The sequence below is a fragment of the Geotrypetes seraphini genome, chromosome 2 (genome assembly GCF_902459505.1).
Source record: "Geotrypetes seraphini chromosome 2, aGeoSer1.1, whole genome shotgun sequence".
In the NCBI taxonomy this organism is placed as follows: Eukaryota; Metazoa; Chordata; class Amphibia; order Gymnophiona; family Dermophiidae; genus Geotrypetes; species Geotrypetes seraphini.
In genome coordinates, this window is record NC_047085.1 from 130,514,983 (window position 1) to 130,528,282 (window position 13,300).

A 13,300-nucleotide genomic window follows, 5' to 3' on the forward strand; every position below is an offset into this window, starting at 1 on the left:
GATATGCAGAATCACAGAGTGGATGTGATTCTTAAAAGACAATTTGAAGTACTAGCTTTGTGAATCAAAGCAGTTGCAGCAACTTCCTTTGAGAATCATGCCTGTCAAACCAGATTGTGGGGGCTTGAGCTGGTGGAGGACGAGCCTTTGTCCCAACTCCTATTAGATGGAATGGTTTATGTAGCCGATGCCCTCTACGACATCAGAGTCATGAGCAAAGTTTCAGCTTATTCGATCTCAGCCCGCAGAATGCTGTGGATCAGGCAGTGGGCAGCAGATTCCACCTTCAAGGCCACTCTCAGCAGACTTCCTTTCAAGGGACAAATGATGTTTGGAAAGGGACTAGACAATCTCTTGACAAGCGTGACAGATCGTCGGCCGAAATCTCTACCTGACATCAGACCACAAACCTCTAGAGGCACCAGACAGTCTAATTTTCTTGGCTCCAGATGCTTTTAGCAGTACTCAAGAGGAGCTTCCTATAAGATATCCTTCCAGAGAGCCAGACATTCTCAAGTTTCGAGCAGAAAAAAGCCTTCACGTCTCATTCCGCTACAACCTTCAAGAATACACAAGTCTGGAGGCTTGCTTGCTGTTCAGGTAGGCGGAGTTTTATCTTCAGGCTCTTTCAGTGGTGCATGTAGCAGGAGTGGACAATGTCTAAGCCGTTTTCCTCAATAGACAAGATACTGATTCTGGGAGAATAGATGCTGTCTGCAGCAGCCTTCCAATCTATTGTATGTTGCTGGGAGTCACCCAACATTCGATCTGATGGCAATAGCAAGAAACAAGAAGGCAGACCGATTCTTCAATCAAAGGTCTGAGCCCAGAAGTGCAGGTCTGGTTGCTCTGGTCCAGCTGTTGCCAAAGAGTGAGCTCTTGTACGTGTTTCCTCCAAGACCCATGATAGGCTGGGATTCTCCACAGGATTGCAAGCCATTGGGGAACAGTCATTCTTATGGCTCCAGATTGGCCACGCAGACCGTGGTATGCAGACCTAGTGTGTCTTCAAAGGGACATAAGTTTCAGTCTTTGAGTACAGCTGGACCTTCTTTCTCAGGGACCAGTGGTTATAGAAGATCTAGATCGCTTTGCTTTTATGGCATGGCTCTTGATCATGAGGCATTATGCAAGGGATACTCAGATGTAGTCATTGTTACTCTGCTCAGAGCCAAACAACCTATGATGGTCTCTGCTTACACTAAGGCATTATGGTGCATTATGAAGAACTAGGAGCCATTCTCTGCTCTGATCTTAGTGGTATTACCATGTTTCCCCCAAAATAAGACAGTGTCTTATATTAATTTTGGGCCCGAAAATGCACTAGGGCTTATTTTCGGGGTAGGTCTTAATTTTTTTTTCATGTACATGATCATCTCTCCCTTCCTCTCCTTCACCCCAATTCTTCCTCTTTCCTTTCTCTCCCCCACATGTGCAGTATCTTTCCTCCCTTCTCACCCATCCCCTTGTGCTTTCTCTCGGCAGCATCTTTCTATCCCTTCCATCCCTCGTGCTACAGAACCCTTGCACATCTTCTATCCCTCCCTTCCGTGCAGCCCCCCCCCCCGTGCAGCCGAACCCCCACTGACCCTTCCATCTCTCCCATCCGAACTCCACCGACCGCGAGACGTACATACCTTCCTCCAAAGAGCAACATCGGCAGCACTCTAAACAGGCTGCTTTGCAGCCTTCTCCTGCTGGGGCCTTCAGTGTGCCGCCTTACTGATGACATCATCAGTGATGCGGCAGAGGGAATGTCCTGGCAGGAGAAGGCTGCAAAGCAACCTGTTTAGAGTACTGCCGATGCTGCTCTTAAGAGGTCTCACGGTCAGAGGGTCGGCAGGGTTCGGACGGGAGGGAGAGAAGGAAAGATGGAGATTCAGCGGAGGTTCGGCCGCACAGCGGGGGTGGGGGGAAATGCTGCTGCCAGCAAATCCAGAGACATTCGGGTTAGGCTTCTGGGGACTAGGGCTTACTTTTGGGGTAGGACTAATATTAAGACCTACCCCGAAAATCATGCTAGATCTTATTTTCAGGGAAACACGGTAGCTTTCCTCCAGGCTGGCTTTGTCAAGGGTCTTAAAATGACTACCCTCAGAGTCCAACTGGCAGGACTCTCTTGTTTCTGGGCTTGAGAGCATAAGGCTTTGTTGGTGTCTCATCCAGACATAGTTTCCTAAAGGGGACGCTGCAGTTCAGGCCCCTGGTAAAACACCTGTCTCCTTCATGGAACCTTAACGTGTTTTGCAAGACTACTATTACTACTTATCACTTATAAGACCTGTCAGGCTCCATATGACCTCCTGAAAGAAGCGTCCTTGAGGATCTGACATTCAAGAGGGTGTTTCTTGTGGCTATTACCTCAGCAAGAAGAGTCTCGGAGCTACATGCTCTTTTCTTGCAGAGAGCCTTTCCTCAAGTTCACAGAGACCAGAGTTTCTGTGTGCACTGTTCCATCCTTTTTGCTGAAGGTTGTTTTGACTTTCCAGGTCAATAAAGAGGTCAGATTGCCAGCGTTCCAGTCCACAGGTTCTAAGAAGGACCAGATTCTGAAAAAGTTGAATGTGAAAAGATTGCTTTTACGATAACTTGAGGTCACCAACGAGTTCAGACTATCTGAGCATCTTATTGCGCTCATTAGTCAGGCTAGATGAGGTGCACTGACTTGAGGCCCCAATTTCCATATGGGTCCGTAGTATATATTGCCTGTGGGAAACGGTCACCAGTCTCCGTAAAAGTACATTCAGCTAGAAGCATGGCTTCTTCACAGGCAGAAGCTCGGGCAGCAACTTAGTCCACTGTACATACATTTTTCAAGTTTTATAGAATGGATTTAGTGGCAAGAGAGGACTGTGCTCTTAAGTCCTCAGGTTGCAAGCTGGTTCAGTGGTCCTGCCCTAGATTTCTGGCACTGATTTTTTACATCCTGTCTGTCCAGAATGACCCACCTATTACACTAGAAAAAGGGATTAGGTTCTTACCTTGCTAATATCTTTTCTAATAGATAGTTGTGTCATTCTGGAGCACCACCCTGTTGGTTATCTCCTGCCTACTGTCTCACTCAGAAAGTTTGAGTTAAAACTGAAATTTGGATATCAGTCAGACCTTAAGGGTATAAAGAATAATCTATTGCTATAATACATTGGGGTAATACTTGAGCTCCATAACTGTTTCACATGATTGTTTTGATTGTTCAATGACAATGTGTTTAACATGTTTGTTGCAATTTTAGAGCAGAACAGAGTTGTAGTATGGGGAGATTCCGCATACCTTTCTTCACACTTGTTTCTATATAGGGCTTTCACCTGCTTTGGTAGGAACTGAAGGGGACAGCAGAGCTCTCTATTGAAGGAGGAGGGATTCAAAAGCTGGAGTGGATTCATTCTGCATGGCTTGCAAGCATGGGGATATTACCGTCTGCCAGAATGGCATACCTATCTACTAGAAAAGATATTAGCAAGCTAAGAACCTAATCTCTTTTTAAAAATTGTGAAAAGATTGATTGTAAATATGAAATGGCATTTTAAATGTACAGTGGAACCTCGGTTTGCAAGTAACCCGGTTTGCGAGTGTTTTGCAAGACGAGCAAAACACTTAGCAAACTTTTGTCTCGCAAACCGAGCATGTTCCGATACACGAGCACCTCCCCCCGCTCTAGCCGGCATCGCACCCCCTGAACCAGCATCGTAACCCCCCCCCCCCCCGCGAGATCTCGTTCTCTCCGAGAGAACAAGAGCCAGAAGGCCTTGAGCATGCGCAGATACTCAAGGCCCAGCCCAGGGAAGAGGCGGGAGCTTTCTTTCACTCGCACAAGCAGCAGATGGGGTAAGGAGCATGTTTGGGAGGGAGGGCGGGTGGATGCCACTTCCAGCACAGGGGTGCGATGCGGTTCTTGCAGGGGGGCATTCGTGGGGGGGGGAGTTGCGATACCGGTTCGGGGGGTGCGATGCCGGTTAGAGTGGGGGGAGGGGGTGATGGAACAGCCTCGGGGGGGGGGGAGGAGGAGGTAGAACGAATCAAAGTGAGTTTCCATTCATTCCTATGTGGAAACTCGCTTTGATATACGAGTAACTTGGTTTACGAGCATGCTTCTGGAACAAATTATGCTCGTACTCATTTAAACATCAGTAGTTCTTTATTAAAGTAAATGAAGGTTGACTTTTGTTTGGACTTATTTGAGAGCGCATAAAATATTTCTTAAGAGTAGAGTGAAGTATCATGGATTTCATTAAACACATTTCTCTCTTGCAGCCTCTGTTTGGTACCAGTCACCCTTGTACTCTCCAACTGTTCTGAGGCGGATGTCGATGTAATAATTGATTTGAGACATAAAATGACAAGGTAACTTTTAAAATGCAAATAGTTTTCACAAAATACAATTTTGGAGCAATTTGGGGTTTTTGTATTGCATTCACACTGATCACTTAATGAACTGGGTTTTATTTATTTGATATTTTTTGGTGCAAATTATACAAAGTATGCTTTAATTACTTGGGAAATCTGCTTGGTTTCTATGAAGGAGAAATGCAATTCTGTGATATTGCATGGTATTTGCAAAATCTTCTTAACTGCCTTTAAAAGTATTTTGCAATGATGGCTTCCAGGTAGAGGAAAACACATCAGGCCAGGCTGCAATATTAATGATGCCTTTTGACTGGGTCTATAGATATTGATCAAGGGAATCTCTATCTGAAACACTTCGCTATAACAAAAAATATTTTACCATCATCATTGTCATTATCATCTACATTAGAAGCAGTGTAGTCTTATTCCTAGCTTGCATTAGAGAATGTCACAGGAAAAAAATTTGTCCCTGTCTCCACCCCATCCCCGCGAGTTCGCAAACCTAGAGAGAAGATTGTTCTTTAAGTAGGAGTTAACCAAAGTGGATGGGATTGGGGAAGGGAGGTGGGGAGGTAAGGAGAAAAGGGGAGATTGACAGGGAAGAGTCAAAAGGGGATAGCAATTCAAATATTCTTAATCTAGCCTCTTTCCCAGCATCTTCTTTCCACTTTCGCTTCCTGAGCATCTTCTCCCCACTCTCTGTTCCCCATTTCCAGCGTCTTCTCCTTACTCTCTGTTCCCCATTTTCCAGGGTCTTCTCCCTACTCTCTTCCCCAGTTCTCTTCAGGCTGCTTCAGCGTTTTCTCCTCTCCATCCCCCCCCCCAGCACCCTTCACACGGTCCAGCAGCTCCCTCCCGCCGGCCGGCCGTGCATCTCCTTCCCTTCTCTTTGTGGCGATTTCTATAAGACTATGCATTGTATTGCAGCCAGAGCCTTGAAGTCGCGTCGCGTTGGCTGCTGGAAAAGTCTCCTCCGATGCAACCGGAAACAGGAAGTTGCGTCAGAGGAGACTTTTCCAGCAGCCACACGTGACGTGACTTCAAGGCTCCAGCTGCAATACAACGCATAGCCTTATAGAAATCGCCACGAAGGGAAGGGACGGAGGGAGATGTACAGCGGGGCTGCTGGACTGTGCGCTCGTTCACCACGTGTGCTCACTCCTTTAATTGCGGAGATAAGACCATTCACCGCTCCACGGGGCGGTGAATGGCCTTGTCCCCGTACTTGCGGTGACTTTTTTTTTTTTTTGGTCACCGTTTTGGCGGGTAACAACCACCGTGTCATTCTCTAATTTGCATCTTCATCTTCGTTATCATCATGCTGGCTAATTACAGAGAAAGATTTCATAAAGTTGGAATCATTGTCTGTTCTAACAATATTTCATTTGATGGCAAACTCTTTGAATATCTTTGAGAATTGATGCAAGAATGAATATCGTTGAGAATTGATGCAAGAACATAAAATGTGTGGGAACCATCTTTGGGCCAGACAAGCAGGCTTCCTTTCTAAAGACTGTCAGTCCAGTAGACCAGAGTTCTTCAATGCAAGGCCAAGGGGCCCATGATGGCCCTTGGAGACCTCTGAGTCGATCTGGCTTTTTTCTACTACTCTCTGCCTCTCTAACCAAGTTCATGACAGAAAGGGGGAAGTAGAGATAAGGAAGAGCCACGTGCCTGAAGGACAAGGTATTTTTCAATAGGTAAAGATAATGCATTTGAGAAAATGCCCAATAAACAGATTGAAGATGGGATGTGGTGATGTGGATGTCATTGAAAACACTGATCAGCAGTGTCGTGACTTAACATGGGAAGATAATTGGTGACCCTCCTTCAGCTCATTGGATGAATCCAGAGTGGTCCCTACTTAAAAATTAGTGAAGACTACTGCAATAGACAGGGTAGTTCCTATGGAGAACATCTTTAAACCTACAAGAGACTTTTCCATTCTATGGACTTTCACAACAAAATTCAAATTTCTGACCAACTGACTTTCCCGCCAAAATTCAGATTGGTGGACTGCCCTGTTCCCAGTCAGGTCCATGAACCCACTATTTACAAAGTCAAACTGCAGACCAGCGCATACCCTGAAGAAAGTCATGGTGGCTGACATGTTGGTTTCTACCTGACAAGACGCAGCAAGACCTGGAAACCTGCAACAATCTAAGTTAGGGGTTTTTTTTTAAGTCTAGAACCTTTACTTTTGAATGAGTCCTCTCTATACCTGTCTTAATATTAAACTGTACCATGCAGTGATCATTGGATGCCAATTAGCATCTAATTTATTAAATTTCATGTGCATCTGGCATTCTTTAAATTGTGCACTAGGCACAAATTTGGATGTGCAACTTTATAGAATTGGGAAGAAAATTTATTTTTTGCCATCTTTTGACAGTGTATCACTTGGTTCATACTTTAATCAATTTAATAGATTTGGGCACTGTGGCATGCAGCACAACTTTTCTGTTTAGCTATCTATTGTTATTCTTTTTTTTTTTTGAATTCTTTATTTATTGGATTATTCATTACAATATCTTTGTAACAAACATACATGAATGAACACAAAAAATACAAAATGTAAATTCCCTAATGGGAATTAACATAATATATAAGGAAACTAATTCAACCGTATCCTAGTCCACATTAAAGCTGATCGCCAGTACTAATAAAACATCAAAGCAAATCTTTCTATTTACTATCTAGGAACAGGCAAATGGCTATTATATGTATTATACATCATCCTCCAAAAATGAACTAAATATAAGGAATTAAACTTTCAACAAAGGTTTCTCTTTAATAAAATCTTCCACCTGGGCTGGATCAAAAAACACATATTTATCATTTCCATATGAAATCAGGCATTTACATGGAAATTTTAAAAAGAAAGTAGCTCCGACTGCCAAAACCTTTGGCTTTAGCTGAAGGAACTGTTTCCTCTTAAACTGGGTTTGTCTAGAGACATCTGGAAAAATTATCACCCGTTGACCGCAAAACATCTCTTGCTTTTTCAGGAAATATAATTTCAAAATATCTTGTTTCTCAAGCTCTGTCTTGAAGGTCACGAGAAGAGTTGCTCGTTTCTCAATTATGTCCTTAGATGACTCCAAAAACTGTGATACATTCAAACTCTCAGGTGATACTATTCTATCCATTCCACCTTCCTCTACCTTTTCTTTGGAATCTCTTGAAATGTAATATAAATTATCGACCTCAAAGGTCTCCACTTTATTATAATGTAATATCTCCCTCAAATACATTTTCAAGAGTTCCATTGAAGAAAGGTAATGTGTGGTAGGAAAATTTAACAGACGAAGATTCTTAACTCTAATAGCATTTTCCATTTTCTCTAATTTAGCATGTAACATCATACTATCCTTTATATTAGAAACAGCACTAGCTTGTAAATTACCTACTGCCTGATCTAACTTTTCAACCTTTACAGCTGTTTCTCCAATTTTATTATTTTGTTCTTTAATTTTCACAGTTACATCAGATGAAAATTGACATAAGTTCAAAACGGTTTTTTGTAAAGATGACTCTATTCTGTTAATACTAAGCCAAACATCATTTAGAGTGATCACTTTATCCCTGGGGAGAACATCCGAGCTTTGCCCAGTAATCATCTGCACTGGGGTTAGTTCTTTAGTTTGCCCCAGGGACTGTCCTGAAACCTCCAGACCAGATAATGACAATGATTGAGGGGAAGAAGAAATTATTCCTTCCTTAAAAGGGGAAGGAGATTCTTCTAACCGTGGGGAATATGATGGTTGAGGAGGTGGTGTTGGTTCCCCAGAAGATAAGGAGACAGCTTGAATATTAAAAGTTACCTGTTCCTCAACAGGAGGCAAGGTAGGAACCACAAGATGGCGATCCATCGGGCCTGTTGTTGCAGCAGATGGTATTGCTTTAGCTTTCCTCTTGCCCATGCTGAAGAATCGGTAGTCCTGCTCCCTGCTCCTCTTAGGCTCCGAAGGGGCTCAAAAGGGGCAAGCCCCTTTAGCCACGCCCCTTCAGCTCGCGACCCGGGGCTCGCAACCGCGGGCCGCGTACCGCGGCTGGACCGCTGTTTAAAGGATTCTGAAGGACCCTCTCAGCTGGAAAAAGTCGGGCAGCAGCGGGACTGCCTGTCCCGATGGTAACAGTGCTAAACAGCACTAGCGACAGGCTCCCTCGGCGGCTGGACCGCTGTTTAAAGGATTCTGAAGGACCCTCTCAGCTGGAAAATATTGTTATTCTTTTAACTGCAGTTTGTAATAGTGAAGATATACTACCAATCTTGCTCAAGAATTTCTGTTCATTCAAAGGGAAGCTGGAACACTGTGGCCCTGATTCTCCAAAAGTGCGTCCCGATTTTAGGCAGCTGTAGGCGTCCTACAGCTGTCTAATCAGCCAATCGGGATGCACGTTTTTTTAAAAAAATGCTCCCCAGGCAGGCCGCCTATATTGAAGGCGAGGCCCGCAAGACACCTAGGCCCTGATTCTGTATAGGACGCCCGGGAGAGGCGTCCTATTCAGAATCGGCCTACACTAAACCCCGATTCTGTAACCGGCGTCCATGTTACAGACGCTGGTTAGAGAATTGGGTTAGATTAGACATGGCCCGCTACACTTATCGCGGCAAGGGATCTCTCTGCCCCTATAAGTATAGCGGGCAGCGGCCTGTCCGATCGCTGGCAGGAAGGGTGCCCAATCCCTCCTGCCCGAAGACACACCCTCCCCCCCCGACAATATCGATCGCTGGCAGGAAGGGTGCCCAATCCCTCCTGCCCGAAGACGCACCCTCCCCCCCCCCGACAATATCGATCGCTGGCAGGAAGGGTGCCCAGTCCCTCCTGCCCGAAGATGCACCCTCCCCCCCCCCGGCGCTAACAACCCCCAAACCTCCACCCCACCAAACTAACCTGTTCTTACGGCCAGATGGGTCTTGCCTGTCCAGCCGGCAGGCACGCCTGGTCGAAATGAAGCGGGCCCGTCCCTTCCTGGCCCATCCCGCCGAAGTCTAAGGCATGATTGGCCCAGGCTCTAGAAGCCTGGACCAATCAGGCCTTAGGCATAGCAGGTCCGCCCATCCCCACTAAGTCTAAGGTCTTATTGGCCAATCAGGCCTTAGATTAAGTGGGGATGGGCGGACTCGCTATGCCTAAGGCCTGATTGGTCCAGGCTTCTAGAGCCTGGGCCAATCAGGCCTTAGACTTCGGCGGGATGGGCCGGGAAGGGGCGGGCCCGCCTCATTTCGACCAGGTGTGCCTGCCGGCTGGACGGGCTAGACCCATCTGGCCGTAAGAACAGGTTAGTTTGGTGGGGTGGAGGTTTGGGGGTTGTTAGCGCCGGGGGGGGGGGAGGGTGTGTCTTCGGGCAGGAGGGATTGGGCACCCTTCCTGCCAGCAATCGGACAAGCCGCGGCCCGCTATACTTATCGCGACAGAGAGATCCCTTGCCGCGATAAGTATAGCGTCCGCGTCTACTTACAATGTAGACCAGCATTTTGCTGGCCTACATTTTAAGCTTCTCCTCTACTAGAGAGACGCGTAGGGCCGCCTAGGTTCGCCTAAGGCCCTTAGGCGAGCTTAGGCATGTTGCGGGTCTCCCTAGGCTCCCGGAGGCGCCTTCAGGCCTGCCTGGGGAGCATTTTTTTTTAAAAACGTGCATCCCGATTGGCTGATTAGACAGCTGTAGGACACCTACAGCTGCCTAAAATCGGGACGGCACTTTGGAGAATCAGGGCCTGTATCCTTAACTCCTAGGTTTTGATGGTCATGAATGCAAGCAGATTGTTTAGGTAGGATAGAAATTTGAAAAAAAATCATAATGCTGATATTCAGAGTTTGCAGTATTAAAGAATTTGCCAAGTAAAATTTGACGGTAAAGAGGATATAAGATGCATATCTGATCATTTTTTTTCCTTTTTTTCTTTTAGTCCAGAAGCACTAGAAATCCATGGTTCGTTTACTTGGCTTGGACAAACACAGTATAAACTACAGCTTAAAAGTCAGGAAGTCTACAGTCTTCAGCTTAAAGCTTGTTTTGTTCATACTGGCATCTATAATCTTGCAACCCCTAGAGTGTTTGCTAAGTTGGCTGACCAAGTCACACTGGTTGAAGCAAGTCAGCAGAACTCCATGCCAGCATTGATTGTCATAAATAATATTTGACCAATTATGAAAAGACTACTAGAATCCAACAAAATCTATTATTGTTTATTTTTTCCTCATGATAGGGTGCAAGTTCTCAAAAATGCAACTACTAACGTGTTCTAAAGTTGTATAGGTACAAATAAATACTCAGATTGCTCATGTTTTGTAATGTAAGACCCATGGACTGAAAATGTACATAAACTTACATTTTTTCAATATCTGGAAATAACTAGCTTTTTCCTTGTACAGCAATGGAATACAACTATGTAACTTGAACCGTCTTAAATAACATTCAGCGTTTAGCATAGTAGGTTGCCTGTGGTTGTGTTCAAGAAAAAAAGGAAGGCCGCACTTACTGTAAGCCATTAGTCTTTACAAATCTCAAAATTATTGTAAAGATTTGGTGGGTTTTAGCTACAAATTTGATTTCAGATCTGAATTTAGGACTTTGTTCTTTAAAGTCATTTATATTTTAGAACCCACTCACTGATCATTAATTTTGTATACTTTGGATTCCGTGATGGTTTAGAACTAATTTTGAAATTAGCCAGTCAATTTATTTTGTTCATCTCATTACAAAATGCACTGTATCACAACCATGAGATTGTCATTTAAATTTTGTCATTATGTAACTTCAACAATTGCATTTCTGTTAAGAAAATGAGTCTACTCGAGTTAATTATAACTAAATTTTTGAAGAAATGATGTATTATATTTATAATGTACTGTAAATAGAATAAACTATACACATTCACTGTTCAAAGATTTCTCTTGCTTATCTGGTTCTGTCATACTACTTGTTTAATTATGTTATGAAAATACATTATATATAAAACATTAAACATAAGAAGTCGGTGTAGACAAATATATACATTCTAATGACTTATTTTGTGCTTTCTTTTCTCTTTTGCAATACCAACATAATCTTGAGAATGTTTGCTTCATCTGTAAGTGACCTGAAACTGATGACAGACTTTGAACATGTTACTTTGCTTGATTTCAAGTGGGTTCATAATTGTTTTCTACCTTGCATATCAAGATAATGCATCTAGATGGTTTACATTTTTTAAAATACTTGTATTAGAGTTAGGTAGATCATTGAGTTTTTAGTTCTGGCCAGCTGAATGCTCTGCTCTACTCCGATGCTCATAGGAACTCTATGACAGTTGGAGCAGCGCAGAGCATTCAGCATGCTGGCCGGTGCTAAAAACCTCTTGTGCGGTTTTGTTGAAGAAGGGGGGAATAATTAGGAGAACCTGGTTCTATATAATCTGATCAAATGTTTATTATTGATCAGGATTTATTTACTGCCTTTACTCAATTTACTCAAAACAGTGTGCTGCAAGAATAAGTCAAACATAAGCAGTAGACAATTACAGCAGTAAAAATATTTAAATTACAATCAAAATATAGCATAGTATGCTACATTACAATGTCATAGAAACATAGAAGATGACGGCAGATAAGGGCCATAGCCCATCAGGTCTGCCCACTCTACTGACCCACCTCCAAGTCTACTATCCTAGGGATCCCACTCCTGGTGACAGGTTCCCTTGGCTTAACCCTCTAAGGGATCCCACATGGGCATTCCATTTGCTCTTAAATTCTTGCACGCTGTTTGCCTCAATCACCTGCATCGGGAGCTCGTTCCAATGATCAACCACTCTCTCGGTGAAGAAATATTTACTGGTGTCGCCATGAAATTTCCCGCCCCTGAGTTTGAGCGGATGCCCTCTTGTGGCTGAGGGTCCTTTGAGAAAGAGAATCTCTTCTTCCATCTCGATACGGCCGGTAATATACTTAAACGTCTCGATCATGTCTCCTCTCTCCCTACGTTCCTCGAGTACAGCCGCAAATTTTTCAGCCTTTCCTCGTACGATAGATCCTTGAGCCCCGAGACCATCCTGGTGACCATCCGTTGCACCGACTCTACTCTCAGCACATCTTTTCGGTAGTGTGGCCTCCAGAATTGCACACAGTATTCCAAATGAGGCCTCACCATGGTTCTGTATAATGGCATTATGACTTCAGGCTTCCGGCTGATGAAACTCCTGCGGATGCAACCTAACAACCGTCTTGCCTTAGATGAAGCCTTCTCCACATGATCAGCAGTTTTCATGTCTGCGCTGATGATCACTCCCAAGTCTCGTTCTGTTGAAGTTCTAGCTAAGGTCTCACCATTCAAAGTGTAAGTTCTGCATGGATTTCTGCTGCCGTGGTGCATGATCTTGCATTTCTTAGCGTTGAAGCCCAGCTGCCAGGTTGAGGACCAAAGCTCCAACAAATGTAGGTCCTGTGTCATACTATCGGGTGAATTGCCATCTCTCATTATATTGCATAGTTTGGCGTCGTCAGCGAATAACGTTACCTTACCTTGAAGCCCCTGAGTTAGGTCACCTATGAATATGTTGAAAAGGAGCGGGCCCAAGAATGAACTCTGCGGTACTCCACTAGTCACCTCCGATGTTTTAGAGAGGGTACCGTTAACTACCACCCTCTGAAGTCTGCCACTCAGCCAGTCATTGACACATGTAGTTAGTGTTTCTCCCAGCCCCATTGATTTCATCTTGCTCAACAGCCTGCGATGCGGGACACTATCGAAAGCTTTGCTGAAGTCTAGGTATACGACGTCCACGGATTCTCCCAAGTCTAACTGTTTTGTTACCCAGTCAAAGAAGCTGATGAGATTGGATTGGCAGGACCTACCCTTGGTGAATCCGTGTTGACTGGGATCCCGTAGATTCTCCTCATCCAAGATTGCGTCTAATTTACATTTGATTAGTGTTTCCGTGAGTTTGCATACTATTGATGTGAGACTCACCGGT

At 44.4% G+C, this 13,300-nt stretch overlaps 1 protein-coding gene across 3 annotated transcripts in view; it reads left to right on the forward strand.

Moving 5' to 3' along the window:
- Positions 1-11,207, forward strand: part of TRAPPC8 (trafficking protein particle complex 8) — a 392,175-nt gene extending 380,968 nt beyond the window's left edge. For all 3 annotated transcript variants that reach the window (XM_033933766.1, XM_033933767.1, XM_033933769.1), the window contains 2 exons: positions 4,252-4,341; positions 10,259-11,207. In XM_033933766.1, the coding sequence (XP_033789657.1) occupies positions 4,252-4,341; positions 10,259-10,493 (325 nt within the window). In that variant the 3' untranslated portion in view covers positions 10,494-11,207. The remainder of the gene's footprint in view (positions 1-4,251; positions 4,342-10,258) is intronic.
- Positions 11,208-13,300: the final 2,093 nt, after the last annotated feature.